The 26866-nt window shown below is 42.3% G+C and overlaps 3 protein-coding genes across 4 annotated transcripts; all 3 read left to right on the top strand.

The window, feature by feature from the left end:
- Positions 1–10649: 10649 nt before the first annotated feature.
- Positions 10650–15778, top strand: LOC134338705 (histone H2B 1/2-like). Of its 2 annotated transcripts, none has more exons than XM_063034751.1 (2): positions 10650–12166; positions 14767–15778. In XM_063034751.1, exon 1 carries the CDS (start codon positions 10662–10664, stop codon positions 11031–11033), a length of 372 nt encoding a protein of 123 aa, XP_062890821.1. In that variant the 5' UTR covers positions 10650–10661; the 3' UTR covers positions 11034–12166; positions 14767–15778. The 2 variants fall into 2 exon arrangements, with proteins under 2 accessions (XP_062890821.1, XP_062890820.1); XM_063034750.1 differs by having other exon boundaries at positions 10650–12330.
- Positions 15779–22659: 6881 nt separating this feature from the next.
- LOC134339122 (histone H2B 1/2-like) lies at positions 22660–25653 on the top strand. Its single transcript, XM_063035455.1, has 2 exons — positions 22660–23477; positions 23606–25653. The coding sequence occupies exon 1, from the start codon at positions 22661–22663 to the stop codon at positions 23030–23032; it is 372 nt and encodes a 123-aa protein (XP_062891525.1). The 5' UTR covers position 22660; the 3' UTR covers positions 23033–23477; positions 23606–25653.
- Positions 25654–26085: 432 nt separating this feature from the next.
- On the top strand, positions 26086–26574 carry LOC134339123 (histone H2B 1/2-like). Its single transcript, XM_063035457.1, has one exon. It carries the CDS (start codon positions 26086–26088, stop codon positions 26455–26457), a length of 372 nt encoding a protein of 123 aa, XP_062891527.1. The 3' UTR covers positions 26458–26574.
- Positions 26575–26866: the final 292 nt, after the last annotated feature.

Genomic DNA, 26866 nt, shown 5'->3' with positions numbered 1-26866 from the left:
TGTCGCTGCTCCTGCGCATTGCTCCAACACAGACATTTTGCCTTCTCACTTCAGTCAGTTTGTGCGATTTTCTCACACAAAACTTTACACGTAGAGTAGATAGAGATGAAGGTGTTTGCTGTTGCTGAAGTGATTTAATTGCTGTGAATACGATGTATTAACTATTATGTTTCAACTTTATAGAATGCTGGTTCTGCCTCATCTGGAGTATTGCATACAGTTCTGGTTGCCCCATTGATAGAAGGATGTTGGGGCTTTGGAGAAGGTGAGAAAAGAGGTTTACAGCTATTTTCTCAATACATGCTAGTGATATTAAACCTGATTCTGATTCTGAATGTTGCCTGCATTAGAAGGCATGTGCTACAATGAGAAGTTGGTCAAAATTGGGTTGTTTTCTTTGGAGTGGCAGTGGCTGAGGGAAGATATGATAGGTTCATAAGATTGTGAGAGACATACGTAGAGCATGCAGATAATATTCTCAGGTTTGAAATGTCTAATACCAGAAGCAATCATGTAAAGGTGTCATTACAAAGGAGATGTGAGGGTTTTTTTAAAATTTTTTTTTACAGAGTGTGGCGCATGCTGGGGTGATAGCAAAGGCAGATGTTTGTTCAGAGAGTTCATATAAGTAAGTGAATGTGAGGAAGTATCTGGGTAATATATAGACAGATATTTCTTTGGTCATTTGATTACTAATTTAATTAGTTCAACAAAACATTGAGGGACAAAGGGCCTTTTCCTGTGATATGCTGTTCTATGTTCAGCATTCCAAACTTTCTTACATAAGGGACTCTTAACTGCTCACAATACCCCAAATGCTGTCTGACCAGTGCCTCATAGAGCCTTAGCATGGCATTCCTGATCTAATTTTTTTTTGTGCATAAAGTCTCAGCCGGAAACATCGATTGATTATTTCTTTCCAGAGATGCTGTCTAAATAGCTGAGATCTTCCAGCATTTTGTATGAGCTAATCTGGATTTCCACCATGCAGTATCTTATTATATTTGGGTCCTCTGGAAATGAATGCTAACGCTATTGTCTTCCTTAGCTGAAGCTGCAAGTTAAATTTTGCAGAATCCTGCACAAGGGATCCCAGTCTTTTCGCAACTCTGAATTCAGAATTTGCTAAACACGAAGAGATCCTGCAGATCCTGCAACACTCAAATAAAAAGTGCTGGAAATTTGGCAGGTCAGGCAGCATCTATGGGCATGAATAAACCGTCGGCATTTCAGACTGAGACCCTTCTTTAGGACTGAAATGAAAGAGGGATATTGCCATAATAGATAGGTTGGGGTGGTGGGTGGAAACAAGGACTGACTATAAAGTGATTGGTCATAGGTACGTGGAACAGTCCATCTTCCTAGCCTTCACTGGTAGCTTCTCTAACTTCTGCTATGAACATTGACTTCTCTAACTTCCGCTAATGCCCCACCTCCCCCTCGTACCCCTTTGCTTATTTATTTATATACCCACATTCTTTTCCTCTCTCTCCTTTTTCTCCTTCTGTCCCTCTGACTATACCCCTTGCCCATCCTCTGGGTTTCCCCCCCTCCCCCTTTTCCTTCTCCCTGGGCCTCCTGTCCCATGATCTTGTCATATCCTTTTTGCCAATCACCTGTCCAGCTGTTGGCTCCATCCCTCCCCCTCCTGTCTTCTCCTATCATTTTGGATCTCCCCCTCCCCCTCCCACTTTCAAATCTCTTACTAGCTCTTCCTTCAGTTAGTCCTGACGAAGGGTCTCGGCCTGAAACGTCGACTGTACCTCTTCCTGGAGATGCTACCTGGCCTGCTGCGTTCACCAGCAACTTTGATGTGTGTTGCTTCACTGGTAATGCTGTCCATCTCATCTTGTGCCACATCAATAACTGTATTGGTTCTGCTTTGTTGGCCAGAAGAAACTGCAGTCTAGTCAAGGACAGGGGAAGCAGACAAGTCTGCAGCCGTCTTTCTGCAGTCATGCTTGTGCGTTGCAATCCCTGCGAGTTCTGTGCAATGATTTGCTGCACCTTCTGATCATTGCTCATCTCCTCCAGTTTTACCCACATTTCACCCGTTGTGCGTATTCTATCCCGATATACTCCTGCTGGGTCTGCATGTTGTGTATGTTATGACTATGATGATTATGAAGACACATATTCCTCTTTTATTGTCATTTAGTAATGCATGCATTAAGAAATGATACATTATTTCCTCCGGTGTGATATCACAATACACAGGACAAACCGAGACTGAAAAAACTGACAAAACAACATAATTATAACATATAGTTACAAACAGGGTAACAATACCATAACTTGAAGAAGTCCGTGAGCACTGTAAAGTTCAAAGTTTCTCAAATGTCCCACATCTCACGCAGACAGGAGAAGGAAGAAAAACTCTCCCTGCCATGCCTACCACAATCGGACTCTGAGTCATCCGAAAATTTTGGGCTCTGATCAGCTCTCCGACACCGAGTACTGAGCGCCATCTCTGTCCGAACAATTTGACCTCCTTCTTGGTCACCAAAAGCAGGCAAGGCCGGGGATTTTGAGGCCTACCCTCCAAAAGATTCACGACCACACAGTAACGATAGCAGCGAACGGGCGTTTCAGAAATTTCTCCAGATGTTCCTCTGTGCTTTTACGTCCATTCTCCATCAAATCAAAATTGTCCACGGCCCCTATTTTACGGACACAATATCATTTTCACTGGAGAGCTGCGCACGCATGTTATTCATGCCAACTGGCATCTGCCAAATCATACAATTAACTGGGTCAAAGCAAAGCCCCGCTTTGGCCATATAATCACACCCCTGTATATGGTCCTGCTCCCTGGGTAATTTCACCAACACTATTGAATGCTTCAATGATATGGCTCCTATTCTAACTTCCAATGGTACACTCACATGTCCCAATTGTGAATGTCCTGTGAATCCACTTTGGATAATTTTACCTTGTATCTTCCAATTTACATTATTTATATTAGTGATGCTGACAGTGGTTTGGGATCCTGCAGTATCCCCCAAAAAGGTAACAGTGTGTCCTCTGGCCCTACCACTCACTGGAGGTCTTCCGGTTTCATCCCACCTTGTGTCACACACCCAGGTTGGTGAGGCCTGACTCCATCATTGAAGCCCAGAGTACAATTCCCTAGATGGAGGTGTCTCAGCTATGTTATTTTGTAGGCTCCACCTTTCTGGCCCCTCCAAGGGCAAACCGCATTGCTCTGTTCTTTCTCGTCTCTGGATTGGACATTCTCTCTTAATGTGCCCCTTTTGACCACAGTTGTAGCATTTAATTACTGCACCTTCAGTTCTGCCTGTTCCATTTCCTCTGCTCTTCCTTGTCCCTTGATAGTGCGGCAGGGAGGCCCTCGCTGTAGGTCCCCTACCCTCATTTCTCCATGCAGGTACCTGACTTTTAATAGGCGTCACCATCCATTAGCGAGTTTATTTGGGCTTTGTATCTCTTTTTCCCACGCTCTACACATTTTCCTCAGTACCCATGCCTCAGTATGTATGAGTTCAAAAGGATCAAACATTTCCACTGCCTTTTTAGATTCATTAGTACAGTGAGACACCAGTGCCCTCAACCATCTATTTGAGACCTCTGGTCCAAAAGGGTCCTGCTCTAATGCTGTCCAATAAACCCCTTGGAACACAGTCCATAACCAGGATGTTCACCTCTCCTCTGGTAACATTTGGCTAGCACATCTACTGGGTCCCCTTTATTAACACCCATGACACTCATTATTGTGTTTTACAGTCCCTCACTTGTTCCCCCACCATGTCATTGTATATCTGACAAAGGTGAGTGTATACTTGTGTGTAAGCATATTATTATTTTTTAAAAGCATATTATAATCTTTTTCCTTTCCTCAGAATCGTCTAGTCAATGTATTATTCTCTGATGACTAATTGCTTGGAAAATCTCTCGTGTCCTCCCCGAGCACACATGTTCCCATATCCTTAGCAATATCTCTAAGCTGCTGTATCCCAAATGGTGTGGTGTTTGTTCTATTCTGATTTTGATTTGCTCCCCTGTTCCCCCCCCTCTGAGAGTAACTAGGGGTGCCAATTGTGCAGATGGTAGGACCGGCTCCCGTTAGTATGGTGTTGGTGGGAGTTCCTCCGGAAATGATGCTCTGTAATTATTGTCAGCGTATCTAGTAGCTTTGTCTGCTAAATCATGCCAATCAATGTCCATATTCACCTTCTTTCCCTTTTTCAGATCCAAAAGCACATATTATACCTTGCTGTGTAAGTTGGTCCTGCAGTTTTTGAATATGTTTTAAACACTTTGCATGATCGCTAGTGTTACTCTTCCTTTCCTGTGCTGATTTCTGAATCATATTCATAGCCATTTTTAAATCACTTCACTGATTCCTTAACAGACATCCCACCCTGCAAAAATCATTTCAGGGAGGTAGCACCACAATTTGCGGGAGATTCCTGGAACTTCCCGGAGAGGTGGGATATCTGCAAGAGAGTAGCTCCTTAGCAGCTAGCCAGCTAGTTTAAATAATGTTAGCTATGCTAATGAACGAATGACACCTGTTAAACTCACCTCAACGTGTCTTTTACAGTCTTAACCCACCATGGGCAATAGAAAAGTCACTGTTGCAAACAGTGCAGCGAGCAACACTGTCATTATTTTTGATCCCTATTAGGCAGGGGTACACTTTAGTGTAGTCTGGGGTGACATATGTTTCATATTTTCTTTTTGGTTTTGAACACTCTGCCATGGCGCTCTCTGGATCGCGCTCTCTCTCTCTCGTGGTTGCTCGCGCGCTCTCTCACGCTCTCGCTTGCTTTCTCTCTCTCAGACTTTAACTGAAACTGGCTCATCGACATCAAGTCAATCTCTCTCTGACACTATTAATCAATAACCCTTTCTCTAAAGGATTCTACTTCCTTATGGAATAATTTGAGTTCTCCTTCTAACCTATCTCGCTTGGCTTCAGCTTTCAGCTGATATTCTAGGATTTCCTGCGGTAACATGTCTCACCGGGTTTCAGCATTTTGGAGATATTCTAGGATTGCCTATTGTAACCTATCTTGCTCAGCCTCTGCTTTATGCCGACATTCATTTTCTGTTTGTAATCTATGCCATTCTTCTTTAGCATTTTGTTGTAACTCTATCAAATCCTCAGTAAAACAACCAACTGCTACTGGTTTTTGTAATTGTTTAAACTTCCTGTTCAACAGCTTCCCTTGGGCGATTTTCCACAGGGCATCACCAGCAGTTTTCCGTTCATGGACAGGGTGAACGACAAACTTCTCATAATGTGGCCATTTACCCCAACATGTATCTCTGGAGGTATCCCCTTGCATCAAAATAATCCACCTGTGGACTTGCGGAATTTCCTGAATACTTTATCCTGGGTGAGTAACCAATAATTACCCAGCCCCAGATCTATGTACCTCAAGCACGTGGTCTGACTCGAGGCTCCTGCTGAACAAAGAGATTTTTTCCTCGAGCCCACCCAGGGATGCCAATTCTGTTACAAGAATTGCCCCTTGTAATAATGATCAGTAAGGCACAGAAAATTTGTATTTGGCAACAAGTAACTTTTATTATTTCATTTAAAAAGCATGTGGGTTCACACCCTTATCTACCTGTGTGCTCCCTGCTAGAATTCCTGATACTCTATGAACAGTCAATGAAGAGAAAAGGTATTACCTGGGAAAGGAGTCTGCACTGGACTGGCGTTCCTCATGGTCCCAATCTCCACGTGTCTTTGGGGTCCTCCTTATCCTCAGTGGTTGCTCTCTGGCTGCTGGAGAGTGATTGCCCTTTGCTTTCGGAGCTCTTGAGTCTTGTACTATTTCACATCAATTGAACCATTGCATCTCCATCCAATTGGCTATCGGTCACCTGATGTACCTGGATCACCTGCTTACTGATCATTGTACAGGTGACAACCAACAACGTTTCATGGTTCTGCCCACCCCAGCCTTTTGTATTTGTGCCTTTACACTCTGACTGGTCCAAACCAGTTAAATGAGGCAACGCAGACAGAGTCTAATGAGACTACAGACTGCAGGTCTGGTATTTTACATGACAAGTAGCTACTCCTCTGAGAACGGTCTCATATTTCTTGCTTTGATTAGATTGTCCCAGAGTGAAGAATCAGATCACAGTCCATGCCATGGCATAACAAACGGCTACTTGCTTGAGAATGGTGTCAGGTTTAGCAGTTCATTACTAGAAGCTTCCTGGCTCCACATTCAGTTGCTCTGATTAGATTACCCAACTGCAAGAATCAGTTTAGAGTCCACAAAAAGGGTGAAACAAAGACAACTGGATTGTTTGCTTCCCCTGTCCTTGATTAGACTGCAGTTTCCTCTGGTCGACAGCTTCGTACACCTCTGCTGAGCTGATCAATATCAGGTAGTAACGGGGGACAAGAAAATTACAGATCAACTGAATAATTATTTTGCATCAGTCTTCACTGTAGAAGAAACTAGCAGTATGATGGAAATTGGAGAGTGTCAGGGGATATAAGTGAATGCAGTTGCTACTGGAGGGAGAAGGTGCTTAGGCAATTGGAATGCTTTAAGGTAGATAAGTCAACTGGACTAAATGGGTTCTGAAAGAGTTAGCTGAAGAGATTGTGAAGGCATTAATAATGATCTTTCAAGAATCACTATATTCAGGTATGGTTCCAGAGAACTGGAAAATTGAAAATGCCATTACAATTTTAAGAAGGGAGGGAGGCAGAAGGAAGGAAGTTATAGACCAGTTAGTCTGACTCAGTGGTTGGGTAGATGTTGGAGTCCATTGTCATTGATGAATTTTCAAAGTACTTGAAGGCACATGATAAGCTAGGGCAAAGTCAGCAGGGTTTTCAAAAGGAGAAATCTTGCCTGACAAACCTGTTGCAAGTCTTTGAGGAAATAACAGGCAAAATAGACAAAGGAGAGTCGGTAGGTGTTGTTTATTTGGATTTTCAGAAAGGCTTGTGCAAGTTGCTAAATATGCGGTTGCTTAAGAAGGTAAGAACCCATGGTATTATAGGAAAGGTACTAGTATGGATAGAAGATTGGCTGAAGATCACGAGCCAAAGAATGGGAATAATGGAGGCATATTCTGGGTATCTGCCAGTAACTGGTGGTTTACTGCAATTTATGTGGTGGGACAACTCCTTTTCATCTTATGTAAATGATTTGGATGATAGAATTGATGGCATTATGGCCAGGTTCAAAATCAAAATCAGAATCAGGTTTATTATCAACGGCATGTGACGTGAAATTTGATAATTTAGCAGCAGCAGTTCAATACAACACATAATCTGGAAGAGAGAAAAAATAATAACAATAAATAAAATAAAAAATAATAATAAATAAACAAGTAAATCAATTACAGTATACGTATATTGAATAGATTTTAAAAAGTGCAAAAAACCAGAATACTTTGTATTAAAAATAAATGTGAGGTAGTGTCCAAGGATTCAATGTCCATTTAGGAATTGAATGGCAGAGGGGCTGTTTCAGAAGCTTTTCCTGAATCGCTGAGTGTGTGCTTTCAGGCTATTGTACCTCCTACCTGATGGTCACAGTGAGAAGAGAGCATGCCCTGGTTGCTGAAGGTCCTTAATAATGGATGCTGTCTTTTGAGACACTGCTCCCTGCAGATGTCCTGCGTACTTTGTGGGCTAGTAACCAAGATGGAACTGACTAGATTTATAACCTTCTGCAGCTTCTTTCAGTCCTGTTAATTGATGATACAATTATGGATGGGAGGCAGGAAGTTTTGAAGAAGCTGGGAGTCTACAAAAGGAGTTAGACAGATTTTGAGAATGGACAAAGGAGTTTCAGATGCAATATAGTGTATGATATTGTACTTTGGTAGAAGGAAAAGGAAAGTATAGACTGTTTTCTAAAGAGGGAGAAGATTAAAAAGTCAGAGGTGCAAAGGGACTTGGGAGTACTTGTGCAGGATTCCGTAAATCACATCTTGCTGGTTGAGTCAGTGGTAAGGAAGGGAAATTCAATGTTAGTATTCATTTTGACAGGACAAGAACAAAAAAACAAGGATGTAAAGCTGAAGCTTTTTTATAAGGCATTGGTTAGACTGCACTTGCTGTGTTGTGAGCAGTTTTCAGTCTATTATCTAAGAAGGGTTGTGCTGGTGTTCAAGAGGATCCAGAGGAGGTTCACAAGAATGATTCCAGGAGTGAAAGTGTGAATGCATTTTGTGCACTTAATGGCTCTGGGCCTCAACTCATTGGAGTTCAGAAGTATGAGGCGTGATCTTATTGAAATCTATCGAATATGAAAAGGCCTGAATACAGAAGATGTGGTGAGGATGTTTCTGTACTGGGTGAGTTGAGGACCAGGTGGCACAGCCACGGAATAAAGAGATTGCTGTTGAGAACAGAAATGAGGAGGAATCTCTCGAGCCAGTGGGTAGTTATTCAGTGTTTTTTTTTTGTCACAGACATCTGTGGAGGCCAAGTAACTGAGCATATATAAGCGCAATTAGATAGGTTTTTGATTTGTTGGGAGTCAAAGATTACAGAGATAAGGCCGAAAAAATGTGATTGACAGGGTTAATAACTCAGATATGATGGAATAACAGAGCAAAATCGATGGACTGAATGACCTTTTTCTGTTTTTGTGGCCTAAATCTGAATCCTCTCCAAAATCTTCAATTCTTTCCTATAATGCACCAACTGGATTAGAATGGAGTATTCCATAGGAGGCCAAACTAGTCTCTTAACTCTAATCCAGAGGAGGCTGAACTGGACTTGCGTAGTCTCATCCTCTTTGGCTTCAGGTTTATAGACTCAATTTCATTCTGAAAACTGATGCTTGCTTTATTGTTTGCATGAATTGATTTGTTTTTTTACTCTCTATGTAGATTGGGTGATCATCTTTTTTTAAATTGGGTTTTGTGGCGGAAGTTACAGAGAATAATATGTTGGAGCCGGAGGCTGGGGGGTGGTAGGTGAGGACCAGGGGAACCCTATTCCTAGTGGGGTGGCGGGAGGATGGAGTGAGAGCAGATGTGCGTGAAATGGGGGAGATGCGTTTGAGAGCAGAGTTGATGGTGGTGGAAGGGAAGCCCCTTTCTTTAAAAAAGGAGGACATTTCCCTCGTCCTGGAATTTTAAAGACTCATCCTGAGAGCAGATGTGGTGGAGACGGAGGAATTGCAAGAAGGGGATGGCATTTTTGCAAGAGACAGGGTGAGAAGAGGAATAGTCCAGATAGCTGTGAGTGCAAGAGACAGGGTGAGAAGATGTCCAGTTGGATGTTTCCCTATTTTGTGTAATGTATAATTAAGATTAGTGTGTCCGATTCTCAAATGACTGATGATCACTTCTGTCTTTCTATATCCACTTGACAATGTTCTGTATCTGACTTGCCTCTCTATTTTGTACAGTTGTCTCCCTGTTTCACTCTCATCCCAATGCTTCTGCCATGTCTCCTCAATACTTTTGACTTCCACTTTGCTGAGAGGGATCTGGACCTCTATTATAGACGATTTGAGCGACTGTTTAGCTGTACTATCCACCTTTTCATTACCCTCCACTCCACAATGAGCAGGAACCCAAAGAAAGCTTACTTCTACCTCATTTTTGGTCAGTGTATATAACTTGCATAAAATCTCCAATGAAATATCCTGTCTACTTTCTGATTTTCTTGATTTGATTGAGATTAATGCAGATCAACTGTCTGAACAGATTACAGCCTTTTTGATATTATTTTCTTCTATCCAAGATAATGCACTCAAAACATAAGATAATACATGCATTTCTAAATGACAATAAATGAGGACTGAGTGTCTTCATAATCTAATATTGCCATTAATTCTGTTGTATACACTAATAAATGGTTTGATGTTCTTTTCCTGTTACTAGTTTTGCTCTGAGGAATGTAGACTGCAATACCTGTGTGGCGAGATCTAGGGTGTTTTGATCCATCTGTAAATATTACAAGTTCATTTCTAAAATGTGAATCTATATATTTTTGTACTATCTGTTTGATTCCACAGTTAGACTTTTTTAAAGGTTGTAGCAGGTTTTTATCTACTGTATGCATTGTAAAGAGCCAAGGAGGAACATCAGATTTTGGAACTGTAGGGCTATATTCCGTTTCGTGTAGACCATATTTTTCTGCTGCTGCATCTCCGATCCATCCAAAGCTATTATAAATTGACTTATTATGTTCCCAGAAGTCTTTTAATATAGCTTTAGCTGGATGTGAGTAGTTATGTCCCATGATGATGTTAACCCAGTAATTAGCTTATTCTTAGCTTTATTCTTCTAAGTCTTTATGGCATTTCCCCCATTTCGACTTGGAGAGCTGATATAGGTGATGTTCTGAATGCACCACTACGTATCCTGCGGGCCTGAGCTTGCTCAACACCCAGCATCTCTCTACCTTCTTACTGTACCCCTGCAGTCGCAATGAAGGGCACGGAGAACAGTCACTTCCCGGCATGGTTCCGGGTCAGTCGGCTGGGAGAGGCTTCTGATTGGTGGAGCGAGCGATTGTTCTGATATCCAAATATAGGATTTGTCGTTGAAATTTCGATGGTGATTCGTCTCCTAATGTAGCCAATGAACATCCTCTGATACTCCATTCCCTGATTAGCATACCGACGTCGCATTTCCTATTTAATACGCGCTCCGATGGCACTACCGCTTGTCCAAGTCTGAACTCGAGTGAAAAAATGCCCGATCAGAAACCTGCTCCCAAGAAGGGCGCCAAGAAAGCGCTGCCGAAGCCATCAGGCAAGTCTGGTAAGAAGCGCAGGAGGCTGAGGAAGGAGAGTTACTCCATCTATATCTACAAAGTGATGAAGCAGGTTCACCCTGACACCGGCATCTCCTCCAAAGCCATGAGCATCATGAACTCGTTCGTGAATGACATTTTCGAGCGCATCGCTGGCGAGGCTTCCCGCCTAGCCCATTACAACAAGCGATCGACCATCAGCTCTCGGGAGATCCAGACCGCAGTGCGCCTACTGCTGCCCGGGGAGCTGGCCAAGCACGCCGTGTCGGAGGGGACAAAGGCAGTGACCAAGTACACCAGCTCCAAGTGAAGAGTGTTGCCAAAACAAACCGAAAGCCCAAAGGCTCTTTTAAGAGCCACTCACTATATCGTTAACAGAGCTGCATTCAATTTCAATGCCAGACGGTACTTCAACCAATAATTTGTCCAAACTGCAGGCTAAACTCAAGCCGTAGATTGAGAAGAATTCGGCCGTAACATGATGCAGTTCACATAATGTCTGACGGGGACAGCATCTGAGAATCGAATTTTGTTCTGGGTAGAGATATCGTTAAATGAAATCCCGAGACACTTCTGCAATATTAGCTGCACTCAAACATTAGATATGTCAGACTTCAGTGATGGGTTAATTCGGAGAATTATTCCACAAGCAGATCTGCAATTATTTGATTTTAGATTAGGTTTGAACAAAGGATTTTTGGCGGGCTGGTATCAAGTTTCAGTTTATTTTCGGCGGGTAAGAAGTTACTTTCGCGCTTTTGATTTTGATTGGTAAATAAGTCGGCTCTCTTGTTGGTCTATTTGTTCTCCAATGAATTTAAGCGTTGATGCACCAATCCTGAATGTCTCACTGCATCCCCTCAGGGCCATACAAGAAGGCCGCGGACGGGAAGCATTTTCTCATTCGCTGGGTGTTGCTTAGCTTGTTGATATGGAGGAAGTAAAACCAGCAGAAGAACTTGTCCCCGGCCCAGTTCCTATTGGGCCGTGTTAATAAGCTCTTGAGAAAGGGCAACTATGCTGAGCAAGTGGGTGCCGGAGCTTCGGTCTCTCTGGGTTCTGTGCTCGAGTATCTGACGGCCTAAATTCTTGAACTGGCTGGCAACGCGGCCAGGGACAACAAGAAGGACCGCGTCATCAGGAGGGGTGACGATCGCCCAGGACGTTGTGTTACTCAATATCCAGGCCGTGTTGTTACCCAAAAGAAACGGAGGATCCAGTAAGGGAAGACAGAGAATATGAAACCCGGCTACCCAAAGGCTCTTTTCAGAGCCACTCACAGTGTCTGTGAAGGGGCATTCCATAAGTGCGCAGGAAAGGATTCGGGTTTCGCTCTCGCTGCGAAAGTTCTTAAGAAAGAGAATGCTGTTTGGTCACAGCAAAAGAGAATGAGGAAGTACTTTTTACAGAAATACGAAAATCATACTAATGTATATTCTACAGGTATTTTTTTTTTTGCTTTTAAAAAAAAGGCGAGTTGGGATGTGCCGAGCTGGTTTTCTAAATCGTTTCCGGAGCTGAAGTTTTCTGCTGTGTGTGTGTGTGTGTATGCTCCCCGGAGAGATGGTTGGGGTCAGTTTTATTTTCACTCCGCTTCAATATTGAAGGTTAGTCTGTAACATTACTACCGAAAGTCCTGAATAACTGATATAAAAACTCTTCAGCCCTTCATCAGATAATGTTTTGTTGTTTTTGAACATGCTTAATTGCATATTTAACTTGCATAAATGTATTTATTCCCATAATCACCCTTCATTACCCCATTTTCACTACTTACATTCCCGCCTCTCTTAGACCTTCAAATCTTTTCTGGGACAGATGTTAAACTGTCGGTAGGTGACTAGAACTGCACACCCTACTCTGAATTAGGCCTCTTGCAATTTCATCATATCATCCTAACTTATGTACTCATTTATGAAGGTCAATGTGCCAAGAGCTCTCTGTGTGCTCGCTACCTGTGACTCCACATTCACGCAATAATTCCCAAGTTACACTGCAAGCTTCAACAGCCTTCCTCGTTGTCCCCTACACCCTCAATTTTGGTGCCATCCGCAAATTTGTTGATCGGTATTACAGTATTATCATCCATATAGTTGCTGTAAATGGCAAACATGCACTGACCCAGCACAATCCCTGCTTAAGAGGGGAAATTATTTAGTTGTATGAAATTATCAGGGGTTGAGATCGGATAGGTTGCAAAGAGCTTTCCTCCATGTCGGGAGTAGATAGACCTGCAGGACATGGGAGGTAAGTTGAGGGTGAGTAACTGGAACACTCTACCCGAGGGAGTAGTGAAAGCAGAGTTCCTTTAGTACTTTAGAAATGTCTTGCAATCACTTGAATTACCCAGGTTACAGGACAAGTGCTGGCAGTTGGGATGAATATGGATGGATTCCAACTGATTGGTATCAGTGTAATGGGCTCATTCAGAAAGTTGTGTCGTTTGATTATGTCTTTCTCAGAAACCTTTCCCAGGAAGGGAAGTTTTCATCTATTCCTGTAGCTAGTAAGTAGGGGTTTTACAGCCACAGACTTGAAGGCACCTGAAAAAATTCCTGTTAATGGGATGTGTTAATAATTTTCCTAGCAGCTATTCAGAGGATCTGACAATCATAAAAGCCTCCTTTATTCCTACTCTGCTCATTGCCAATCAACCAATCTTCTTTACATGCTTGCAACACACACAAAATGCTGGAGGAAGTCAGCAGGCCAGAAAGCATCTATGCAGAAGAGTAAACACTGAAGGAAAAGCTTGTTTTTACAATTTTGTGATACAACTGTTTTGTGCCTTCCAGATTGCTCCTATAAACTCCAGCCATTGCTGCAATGCTGTCATCTCTGCTTGTGCCACCTTTCATTTGATGTTGATCAGCTCCTCTCTCATGCCTCTGTAATTTCATTTACTCCACTGTAATATGGATAGATATATCTTGAATTTCTCCCCCTCAAATTGTAGAGTCAAACTCACAAACTACCCTCTATATTTGTCACCTCTTAAAAACATTCCAATCAAATTGAGTCAAGAGTATCTTAAGGAAAAAAAGCCCGACTAATTTTGTTTTTGTAAGGTTGATTGGTGATTGGCAGAGTAACACAAGATGCAATACCACCACCTACTGAGTTGGATTGTGGAATAATGAGGCAGGAAGTATACCCACTGCATTCGCCATCCAAAAAATTAACCTCAAATAATATCAAAATGTCCATTATTTTCAGAACGTCAAAAATAGACTTGTTTACATTAAAATGATAGTGATATCCTAACAATACCTCCATGTTAAATTGCATCCATCCCAAGATCTCAATTTAGCAATTAGGTGCTTCCTTTGAACCTCATAGGAACTGCATTGAAAAAATGCATGTTGCATTCTTTCTTGACAAGCTCTCTCTATGCAAGTGCCCATAATATGCTCTCTTTCCAAATGTCCATATCACCCATGTTAATTGAAAACAAGGAGTTATTCAATCTCGTATGTCCAATATGTAAGTATAAATTATTTCCTCCTTTTATACACAATTTCCTAGTTGAGTACTCACCAGCTAAATCTGATATAAATGCCATTCTTATCCAATCTTTGTTGTTATGGTGATCAAATTGACCTTTTAATTATAGATTTCATCTCTCATATTTCTACTTTGATATCCTTAAGTTTAAATGACTGGTTGGCTATAATATCTGCCACTTTGTTTGTATACGCCAGCCTGGATCCTGTAACCTGCTGTCCAATCCAAAGAAGAATTTTTGGCCTATAGTTCAATATTAATAGATGGCAAGCTTGAAACTTGTAAAGGCATTAACCAGAAGAAGGCAACAGCAACCTACTTCTGTAGAAAAATTTGCTAAGAGTAGTCATGAGCATGGAAAGACTATGATCACCAACGTCATACAACACTTCACATAATAAACAAAACAGAAAAAGAATCAAAGTACAGATGGACAGATTTGGGGCATAATTCTTCAACCCATTCCAAGGCTGAAATGATAGCAAATATTTTTGACGTTAATTCTGATACTTCATCTGATAATTTTTTTTTCTTAATAGTCACCTGAAACTTTGGAACAAAACTGAAACACCTGAAGGACCTGTAACTGTATCTTCTGAACCATCTGTGTAGAGTGCAAGAATCTATCACGTCTGCTTTGCATATATGATGGAACTACCTGTGATACTGACATACAATCATTCTTCACAATGATATTTTCTTGAAGGCTTAAATCAACCATGGAGTAACAAAAAGGGGTATACTGGGATCATCTTTCATATGAAACAAGCCAATATTTTGTACACATACATTTCCCATCCACACAGAACTGAAGACCTTATGAATGAAGTACTCCCAACGCTCTACTAATGTTGACAATATTGGATAACCAACTTTATGTCTCCTTAAGTTAACCAATGACCCATTGCTAACCCCTGTTGACTGTGGACAGCCTAGGCTGTGATTGGTCTATTGTCCAATAAAAGGGTTGGATTGAAACGTTAGCTTTCATTTGTCCAAATCTACTGATAAGAACCTTATTTTGCTGATTCCTCATTACTACAGGTGGGGACCACATTGCCAATTAAATTGGCGATGCAACCAGTTCCATTTCATTCTGTGTCTGAAACTCATTTAAGAAAAGCCTGAAGCTTTTACTCCATCTACGTGTACAAGGTGATGAAGCAGGTTCACCCTGATAACAGCCAGTAACCGATAACTACCCAGCCCCAAATCTCTGCACCTCACTCACATGGTCCGACTCAAGTCTCCTGCTGAACAAAGAGATTTATCATCGAGCCCAGCCAGGGACACCAATTCTGTTACAAGAATCACCCCTTTTAATAATGATCAGTGAGGCACAGAAAATCTGTATGTGTCAACAAGTAACTTTTATTATTTCAACTAAAAAGCATGTGGGTTCACACTCCTATCTACCTTTGTGCTCTCTACTAGAACCCCTGACAATCCGTGAACCGTCAATGAAGAGAAAAGGTATTACCCGGGAAATGAGTCTACACTGGACAGGGATTCCTCATGGTTCCAATCTCCACGTGTCTGTGGGGTCCTCCTTATCCACAATGGTTGGTGTATGGCTGTTGGAGAGGGTTCTAAATACGCCCCTGCTTACTTAGAGCTCCTGAGTCTTATACTGTTCCTCATCAATTGAACCATTGCATCTCCATCCTATTGGCTCAGGTCACGTGATGTACCTGGGTCACCTGCTTACTGGTCACTGTACAGGGCTACAACCAATATTGTTTCATGGCTCTGCCCACCCCAGCCTTTTGTATTTATGCCTTTACACTCTGACTGGTCCAAACCAGTTAAATGAGGCAACGCAGACAGAGTCTAATGAGATTACAGATTGGTCTGCCATTTTACATGACAAGTAGCTACTCCTTTGCGAATGGTCTCAGGTTTGTTGCTCTGATTAGATTGTCCCAGAGTCAAGAATCAGATTAGAGTCCACGCTCTTTACATAACAAGTGACTACTTGTCAGAGAATGGTCTCAGGTTCAGCAAATCGTTCCTTGAAGCTTTCTGTGTCCACATTCAGTTCTTCTGATTAGATTATCCAACCGCAAGAATTAGTTTAGAGTCCACAAAAAGGGTGAAATAAAGACAACTGGATCGTCTGCTTCCCCTGTCCATCAAACTGCAGTTTCTTCTGCCCAATAGCTTTGCGCACCTATGCTGAGCTGATCAATATCAGGTAGTAATGGAGCACAAGAGAATTACAGATTAACTGAATAACGATTTGGCATCAGTCTTCACAGTAGAAGAAACGAGCAGTATGATGGAAGTTGGAGAGTGTTGGGATATAAGTGAATGCAGTTGCTATTGGAAGGAGAAGGTGCTTGGGGAATTGGAATGTCTTAATGTAGATAAGTCAACTGGACCAATTGGATTCTGAAAGAGTTAATTGAAGAAATTGTGGAGGCATTAATAATGATCTTTCAAGAATCACTAGATTCAGGAATAGTTCCAGAGAACTGGAAATTTGGAAATGTCATTCCACTCTTAAGAACGGAAGGAGGCAGTAGGAAGGAAATTATAGACCAGTTAGTCTGACTTCAGTGGTTGGGTAGATGTTGGAGTCCATTGTTATTGATGAATTTTGAAGGCACATGATAAAATCGGCCAAAGTCAGCAGGGTTTTCAAAAGGAGAAATCTTGCCTGACAAACCTGTTGCAATTCTTTGAGGAAATAACAGACAAAATAGACAAAGGAGAGTCAGTAAATGTTGTTTATTCAGATTTTCAGAAAGGCTTGTGCAAGTTGCTGAACATGAGGTTGCTTAAGAAGGTAAGAACCCATGGTATTACAGGAAAGGTACCAGTATGGATAGAAGATTGTCCAAAGAGCAGGAGGCAAAGAATGGAAATAATGGAGGCATTTTCTGGTTAACTGCCAGTGACTAGTGCTTTACTGCAAGGTTTAGTGTTGAGACTACTCCTTTTCATGTTATATGTAAATTGTTTGGATGATGGAATTGATGGCTTTTGTGGCCAGGTTCAGAATCAAAATAAGAATCAGGTTTATTATCACTGGCATGTGACATGAAATTTGATAAATTAGCAGCAGCAGTTCAATGCAATACATAATCTAGAAGAGGGAAAAAAATAAAAAAAAATAATAAAGAAAGAAGTAAATCAATTACAGTTTATTGAATAGTTTTTAATAAATGTGCAGAAACCAGAGGTACATTATATTAAAAATTGAGATAGTACTTAGGAATCGAATGGCAGGGGGGCTTATTCAGGAGCTTTTCCTGAATCACTGAGTGTGTGCTTTTAGGCTTCTGTACCTCCTACCTGAGGCATGCCGTGGGTGCTGGAGGTCCTTAATAATGGATACTGTCTTTTGAGACACTGCTCTTTGAAGATGTCCTGCGTCCTTTGTAGGCTGGTAACCAAGATGGAGCTGACCTGATTTATAACCCTCTGAAACTTCTTTCAGACCTAGTAATGGATGATACAAATATAGATGGAGAGGCAGTCAGTTTTAAAGAAGCTGGGAGTCTGCAAAAGGACTTAGACAGATTTGAAGAATGGGCAAAGAAGTTTCAGTTGCAATAGAGTGTTTTGAAGTGTTTGATCATGTACGTTGGTGGAAGAAAAAAAGGCATAGACTGTTTTCTAAAGAGGGAGAAGATTCAAAAATCAGAGGTACGAAGGCACTTGGGAATACTTGTGCAGGATTCCATAAGGGTTATCTTGCCATTTGAGTCAATGGTAAGGAAGGGAATTTCAATGTTCGTATTCATTTTGACAGGATGAGAATATAAAAGCAAGCATGTAAAGCTGAGTCTTTTTTATAAGGCATTGGTTAGATAGCACTTCAGTATTATGAGCAGTTTTTATCCTATTATCTGAGAAGAGTTGTGCTGGCATTTGAGTTGGTCCAGAGGAAGTTCACAGGAACGATTCCAGGAGTGACAGTGTGGATATATTTTGTGTCTTTGATGGTTCTGGGCCTCAACTCATTGGAATTCAGAAGAATAAGGGGTGATCTTATTAAAACCTATCAAATATTAAAAGGCATGAATACAGTAGATATGGTGAGGATGTTTCCTGTAGTGGGTGAGCTTAGGATCAAATGGCACAGCTACAGAATAGAGAGATTACTATTGAGAACAGAGATGAGGAGGACTTTCTTGAGCCAGCAGGTAGTTATTCAGTGGAATTCACTGTCACAGACATGTGTGGAGGCCAAGTCATTGAGCATATTTAAAATGGAATATGATAGGTGCTTGATTAGTCAGGGAGTCAAAGGTTACAAGGGAGAAGGCCAAAGAAAGTGATTGACAGGGATAATCTCAGATATGATGAAATGGCAGAGTAAAATAGATGTACTGACAGACCTATTTCTGTTCTAATGGACTAAATCTATTCTGAATCTTCTCCAAAGTCTTCAGTTCTTTCTTGTAAAGTACCAACCAGACTAGAATGTAGTATTCTGGACGAGGCCTAACTAGTCTCTTAGACTCTATTCCAGAGGAGACCTAACTGGAATTTCATTCTCTAATCTTTGCCTTCATTCTGAATACTGACGCTTGCTCTATTGTTTGCATGAATTGATTTTTTTTTAAACTCTCTATAGATTGGGTGTGGTCTTTTCTTTAAATTCAGTTTTGTGGCTGCCTGTATGCAGACGAATCCCATGATTGGATAATTTATACATACTTTGATAATAAAATGTACTTTCAACTTTGAGAAGGCTGAACTAGATTTTTCAATAGCACTCCAGAGAAGGCTTAACTAGACTCTTAGCTCAACTCCACAGGAGTCCTAACTAGACTTTTGGCTGTACTCCAGAGGAGGCCTAACTAGTATTTTATAGGATTCCAGAAGAGGCCTAGATTCCACTTCAAAGATGGCCTAACTGATTTTTTATTAGTATAGAGCCACCCAGGACATACTCTCTTCTCAGTCTGCTATCAGGACAAAGGTAAAAGAGCCTCAGGACTTACACCATCAGTTTCAGGAATTATTATTATGCTCGCAAGAAAGTGAATCATGCTTGGTGATATATATGTATTTTGATAATCTAATTTGAACTTTGAACTGAATGTGCGTCTATTTCATCTGTATTTGTATTTTACATTTTCCTCTGTTTAATATCAGCTACAATCTCGGGATTACTGGCTGTCCCACATGACAGTGAGTATAGGAATAGAATGAGGTGGAGGATAAATGCGTGGCAGAGGGACTGGAGCAGGGAGCAGGGATTCAGGTTTCTGGATCATTGCGACCTCATCTGGGGCAGGTGTGACTTGTACAAAAAGGACGGGTTGCACTTGAGTCTGGGGGGGCCAATATCCTGGCAGGGAGGTTTGCAAAGACTATTGGAGAGAGTTTAAACTTGAATTGCTGGGGAGTGTGAACTGAACGGAAGTGATGGAGGAAAGTGAGGTTGGCTCACAAACTGAGAAAGCTTGGAGACAGTGCAAAAGGGAGGATAGGCAGGTGATAGTAAAGGGACACACTCAGACCGATGGTTTCGGATGTGTCTATTTTAATGCAAAGAGTATTATGAATAAAGTGGATGAGCTTAGACCGTGGATCAGCATTTGGAGCTATGATGTTGTGGCCATTAAAGAGACTTGGATGGTGCACGGACAGGAATGGCTACTTCTATCGCCAGGCTTTAGATGTTTCAGAAAGGACAAGGAGGGAGGCAAAAGAGATGTGGGTGTGGCACTGTTGATCACAGATAGTGTCACAGCTGCAGAAAAGGAGGAAGTCATGGAGGGGTTGTCTATGGTGTCTCTGTGGGTGGAAGTTAGGAATAGGAAGGGTGAGGGGTTTAGATGGGGTGGAGTTTGTTAGGTGTGTTCAGGAAGGTTTCTTGACACAATATGTAGATAATCTATCAAGAGGAGAGGCTATACTTGATCAGATATTGGGAAATGTACCTGGTCAGGTGTCAGGTCTCTCAGTGGGAGACCATTTTGGAGATGGTGATCGCAATTCTATCTCCTTTACCATAGCATTGGAGAGGGATGGGAACAGACAAGTTAGGGAAACGTTTAATTGGAATAAGGGGAAATATGAGGCTATCAGGCAGGAACTTAGAGGGATAAATTGGAAACAGATGTTTTCAGGGAAATGTACGGAAGAATTGTGGCAAATGTTCAGGCCATATTTGCATGGGGTTCTGTGTAAATACGTTCCAATGAGACATGGAAAGGATGGTAGCGTACAGGAACTGTAGTGTAAAAAAGGCTATTGTAAATCTAGTCAAGAAGAAAAGAGGAGCTTATGAAAGGTTCAAAAAACTAGGTAATGATAGAGATCTAGAAGATTATAAGGCCTGCAGGAAGGAATTTAAGAATGAAATTAGGATAGCCAGAAAGGGCCATGAGAAGGCTTTGGTGGACAGGATTAAGGAAAACTCCAAGGCATTCTACAAGTATGTGAAGAGCAAGAAGATAAGATGTGAGAGAATAGGACCAATCAAGTGTGACAGTAGAAAAGTGTGTATGGAACCGGAGGAGATGGTAGAGATATTTAATGAATGCTTTGTTTCAGTATTCAATATGGAAAACGATCTTGGCGATTGTAGGGATGACTGGCAGTGGACTGTAAAGCTTGAGCATGTAGATATTAAGGAAGAGGATGTGCTGGATCTTTTGGAAAGCATCAAGTTGGATAAGTCACCAGGACCGGACGGGTTGTACCCTAGACTATTGTGGGAAGCAAGGGAGGAGATTTCTGAGCCTTTGGCGATGATCTTTGATTCATCAATGAGGACGAGAGAGGTTCCGGAGGATTGGACAGTTGTGGATGTTCTTCCCTTATTTAAAAAAGGGAGTAGAGATAGCCCAGGAAATTAATGACCAGACAGTCTTACTTCAGTGGTTGGTACATTGATGCAGAAGATCCTGAGAGGCAGGATTTATGAACACTTGGAGCGGCATAAGATAATTAGAAATAGTCAGCATGGCTTTGTCAAATGCAGGTCATGCCTTACTAACCTGATTGAACTTTTTGAGGATACGACTAAACACATTGATGAAGGTAGAGCCGTAGATGTAGTGTATATGGATTTCACCGAGGCACTTGATAAGGTGCCCCATGCAAGGCTTATTGAGAAAGTAAGGAGGCATGGGATCCAAGGGGACATTGCTTTGTGGGTCCAGAACTGGCTTGCCCACAGAAGGAAAAGAGTGGTTGTAGATGGGTCATATTCTGCATGGAGGCCGGTGACAAGTGGTGGGCCTCACGGATTTGTTCTGGGACCCCTACCCTTCATGATTTTTATAAATGACCTGTATGAGGAAGTGCGGGGTGAGGGGATGGGTTAGTAAATTTGTTGATGACACAAAGGTTTGGGGTGTTGTGGATAGTGTGTAGGGCTGGCAGAGGTTACAATGGGACATTGATAGGAAGCGAAACTGGACTGGGAAGAGGCAGATGGAGTTTAACCCAGAAAAATGTGAGGTGGTTCATTTTGGTAGGTCAAATATGATGGCAGAATGGCAAGACTCTTGCAGTGTGGACGATCAGAGAGATCTTGGGGTCCTAGTCCGTCGGACACAATACGGTGCATTGGCCTTCATCAATCGTGGGATTCAGTTTAAGAGCGCCGCGTGGTAATGTTGCAGCTATATAGGACCTTGGTCAGCTCCCACTTGAAGTACTGAGCTCAATTCTGGTCGTCTCACTACAGGAAGGACGTGGAAACCATAGAAAGAGTGCAGTGGAGATTTACAAGGTCTTGCCTGTATTGGGGAGCATGCCTTATGAGAATAGGTTGAGTGAACTCGGTCTTTTCTCCTTGGAGCGACGGAGGATGAAAGCTGACCTCATAGAGGTGTACAAGATAATAAGAGGCATTGCCGTGTGGATAGTCAGAGGCTTTTTCCCAGTGCTGAAATGGCAGACATATTTTTAAGGTGTTTGGAAGTAGATACAGAGGAGATGTCAGTGGTAAGTTTTTTTTTAACGCAGAGAGTGGTGAGTGCGTGGAATGGGCTGCCGGCGGCGGTGGTGGAGGCGGAAACGATAGGGTCTCTTAAGAGACTCCTGGGTGGATGCATGAAGCTCAGAAAAATAGAGGGCTATGGGTAAGCCTACGTAGTTATAAGGTAAGTACATGTTCGGCACAGCTTTGTGAGCCGAAGGGCGTATATTGTGCTGCAGGCTTTCTATGTTTCTAACCCATGTCGCAATGAACGGCACGGAGAACATCACGGGCCTGCAAATTTCCTAGTCCGCAGACTGGGAGGGGCTTCCAATTAGAGGAGCGAGTGACTGTATTTGTAGCCTCTGATATCCAAATAGAGTATTTCTCGTAATAATTTGATGATGATTCGTCTCTCAAGGTAGCCAATGAACATTCTCAAGTGCTCCATTCCTTGATTAGCATACTGACGTCAGCCTTTCCTATTTAAGACGTGCTCCGACGGAAATCCTGTTTATTTGAGTCTGAAATCGACGGAAGAAATGCCCGATCAGAAGCCTGCTCCCAAGAAGGGCGCTAAGAAAGCGCTGCCGAAACCATCAGGCAAGACTGGCAAGAAGCGCAGGAGGCTGAGGAAGGAGAGTTACTCCATCTATATCTACAAAGTGATGAAGCAGGTTCACCCCGATACCGGCATCTCCTCCAAGGCCATGAGCATCATGAACTCGTTCGTGAATGATATTTTCGAGCGCATCGCTGGCGAGGCTTCCCGCTTAGCCCATTACAACAAGCGATCCACCATCAGCTCTCGGGAGATCCAGACCGCAGTGCGCCTGCTGCTGCCCGGGGAGCTGGCCAAGCACGCCGTGTCGGAGGGGACAAAGGCGGTGACCAAGTACACCAGCTCCAAGTGAAGAGTGCTGCCAAAACAAACCGAAAACCCAAAGGCTCTTTTAAGAGCCACTCACTATTTCGTTAACAGAGCTGCAATTTTTTCGTCATATTCTTTTAATTCAATTTCAATGCCAGGCGGTATTTTCACCAATATATTTTTCAAAATTGCAGGCTAAACTCCAGCCGTAGTTTGCGAAGAGCAACTCGTAACATCATGCAGTTTACTCAATGACCGGGAACAGCAACTGAAAAACGATTTTGTTCTCTCAGAGTGGACATATCGTTAAATGAAATACCCAAACACTTATGCAATATTAGCTACGCAAACATTAGATGTGGCGGACTTTATTAATGGGTTAATGCGGGGAATTATTCCACAAGCAGATCAGTAATGATTATTTTAGATTCGGTTTGAAGAAAGGATTTTTGGCGGGCTGTTTTCATGTTTCAGTTTATTTTCGGCGGGTAAGAAGTTACTTCTGCGCTTTTGATTTTGATGAGTGAATAAATCGGCTTTCTCGCTGGTTTATTTGTTCTCCATTCAGCTTAAGCGTTTCCGCACCAATCCTGATTGTCTGATTGCATCCCCACAGGGTATACAAAGAAGCCGAGGGCCGGAAGAATTTTCTCATTCTCTGAGTATTGCTGAGCTTGTTCAAAAGAGTGGACAGAGTAAAACCAGCAGGAAAGCTCGTCCCCGGCCCATTTCCTCTTGAGAAAGGGCAACTATGCTGAGTGAGTGGGTGACGGAGCCTCGGTCTTTCTGGGCTCTGTGTTCCAGTATCTGACGGCTGAAATTCTTGAACTGGCTGGCAACGCGGCTAGGGACAACAAGAAGGCCCTCATCATATGGAGAGGTGACGATCACCCGGTAACGAGGCCGCACCAAGAAAAACGGCGGAGCCAGTAAGTGAAGAGGCAGAATATGAAACCCAGCTACCCAAAGGCTCTTTTTAGAGCCACTCACAGTGTCTGCAATATTTTGCCGTCTGTGAGCATTTGGAGAGCATGATTAATTGTATATTTTCCTGGCAAAAATGTATTTACTCTCATAATCTCCTTTCATTACCCCATCCCAACTTCTGTACCCAATGTTTTTATTTATGAAGGCCAATGTGCTTAGAACTCTCTCTGTGGGCTCGCTACCTGCGACTCCACATTCACGCAATAATTCCCAAATCACACTGCAAGCTTCAATAGCTTCCTCATTGTCCACTACATCCCCAATCTTGCTGCTATCAGCAAATTTGTTGTTCGGTGTTAAAATATTATCATCCAGACAATATTTGATGTAGATGGCAAACATTCACTGACCCAGCCATGATCCATGCTGAAGAGGGGAGATAATTTAGGTGTAGTAAATAATCAGGGGTTGAGATCGGGTAGGTTGCAGAGAACTTTCCCCCATATCAGAAGTAGATAGACCTGCAGGACATGGTGGGGGGGGGGTGTAAATTGAGGGTGAGTAACTGGAACACTCTACCAGAGAAAGTGGTGAAAGCAGAGTGCCTAATGGTATTTTAGAAATGTCTTGTCAATCACTTCAATTACCCAGGTTACAGGACAAGTGCTGGTAGAAGGGATAAATATGGATGTATTCCAACTGATTGGTATTGATGTAATGGGCTCATTCAAAAAGTTGTGCTGTTTAAATATGTCTTTCTCAAGAAACTTGCCCAGGAAGGGAAGTTTTGATCTATGCCTGTAGTTAGTAAGTAGGGGTTTTACAGCCACAGATTTGAAGACACCTGGAAAAATTCCTGTTTAAGGAAAGTGTTAATAATTTTCCTAGCAGCTATTAAGAGGATCGGGCAACCATAAAAGGCCTCCTTTATTCCTACTCTGCTCATTGCCTATCAACCAATCTTCTTCACATGCTTGCAACACACACAAAATGCTGGAGGAACTCAGCAGGCCAGACAGGGAAGAGTAAACACTGAGGGAAAAGCTTGTTTTTCCGGCTTTGCGATATAGGTTTTTGATTAGTCAGGGAGACAAAAGGTCACAGAGAGAATGCTGAAAAACGTGATTGACAGGGATATTAACTCCGATATGATGGAATGACAGAGCAAAATCGATGGACCGAATGACCTATTTCTGTTCTTATTGTCTAAATCTATTCTGAATCCTCTCCAAAGTCTTCAATTATTTCCTATAATGCAACAACCAGACTAGATGTAGTTTTCCAGAGGAGGCTGAACTGGACTTTTATACTCTAATCCTCTTTGGCTTCAAGGTTTATGGACTCAATTTCATTCTGAATGGTGATATTTGCTTTATTGTTTTCACAAATTGATTTGTTTTGTTTATCTCTCTGTAGATTGGGTGTTGATCTTTTTTAATATTGGATACTGTGGTTGCCTGTAAGCAGACAAACCCCAAGATTGAATAATTTATGCATACCTTGATAGTAAAATGTGCTTCGAACTTTAAGCTTTGAAAAGGCTGAACTAGATTTTTGAACAGCACGCCAGAGGAGGCCCAACTAGAGTTTTATACGACTCCAGAAGAGGTCTAGACTCCACTCCAGAGACGGCCAAACTAATTTTTTATTAGTATAACACTACCCAGGAGGACATGCTGTCTTCTCAGTCAGTGATCAAGACAGGAATGGTTATTTTGCCCGCCAGAAAATGAATTGTGCTTCTTGATGGTGACATATATTTATATTGATAATAAATTAACTGAACTTTTTATCCGAATGTGAGTTTATTTCTCCTGCAATTCCATTTTACGTTTTCCTATGTTTAATGTCAGCCACAACTTTTCTCTCTACCCTCCTATCCCTGCTGTCGTAATAAGCGCCACGTAGAACTGTCACTGGTGGCAAGCTTCCCGGTCCGCAGACAGGGAAAGGCTTCTGATTGGTGGAGCGTGCGACTGCTTTTGTAACCTCTGATAGCCAAATATAGGAGTTGTAGTAATAATTTCGATGGTGATTCGTCTCCCAATGTAGCGAATGAACATTCTTTGAAAATCTATTCCTTGATTAGCATACAGTCGTCTGCGTTTCCTATTTAACAGGCGCTCCGACGTAAATACTGCTTATTTGAGTCTGAATTGGAGAGGAGGAATGCCCGATCAGAAGCCTGCTCCCAAGAAGGGCGCTAAGAAAGCGCTGCCGAAACCATCAGGTAAGGCTGGCAAGAAGCGCAGGAGACTGAGGAAGGAGAGTTACTCCATCTATATCTACAAAGTGATGAAGCAGGTTCACCCCGACACCGGCATCTCCTCCAAGGCCATGAGCATCATGAATTCTTTCGTGAACGACATTTTCGAGCGCATCGCTGGCGAGGCTTCCCGCTTAGCCCATTACAACAAGCGATCCACCATCAGCTCCCGGGAGATCCAGACCGCCGTGCGCCTGCTGCTCCCCGGGGAGCTGGCCAAGCACGCCGTGTCGGAGGGGACAAAGGCAGTGACCAAGTACACCAGCTCCAAGTGAAGAGTGCTGCCAAAACAAACCGAAAACCCAAAGGCCCTTTTAAGAGCCACTCACTGTTTCATGAACAGAGCTGCATTTTTTCGTCATATTCTTTGAATTAAATTTCAATGCCAGACGGTACATTCGCAATAATTTGTCAAAATTCCAGGCTAAACTCCAGCCGTATTTTGAAAAGAGCAACTCGGTTGTAACATGATGCCTTTCACACAATGATCAGGGAAAGCAAATGAGAAAACATTTTTTTCTCTCTTGAGTAGAGATATCGTTAAGTGAAATACCCAGACCGTTCTGCATAATTAGCTTCAGTAATGGGTTAATGCGGAAAATTATTGCACAAGCAGATCCGTAATGATTTGATTTTAGATTCGGTTGGAACAAAGGATTTTTGGCGGGCTGTTTTCAAGTTTCG

The sequence above is a fragment of the Mobula hypostoma genome, chromosome 28 (assembly GCF_963921235.1).
Source record: "Mobula hypostoma chromosome 28, sMobHyp1.1, whole genome shotgun sequence".
Lineage (NCBI taxonomy): Eukaryota > Metazoa > Chordata > Chondrichthyes > Myliobatiformes > Myliobatidae > Mobula > Mobula hypostoma.
This window is presented reverse-complemented; position numbering and strand designations above follow the sequence as displayed.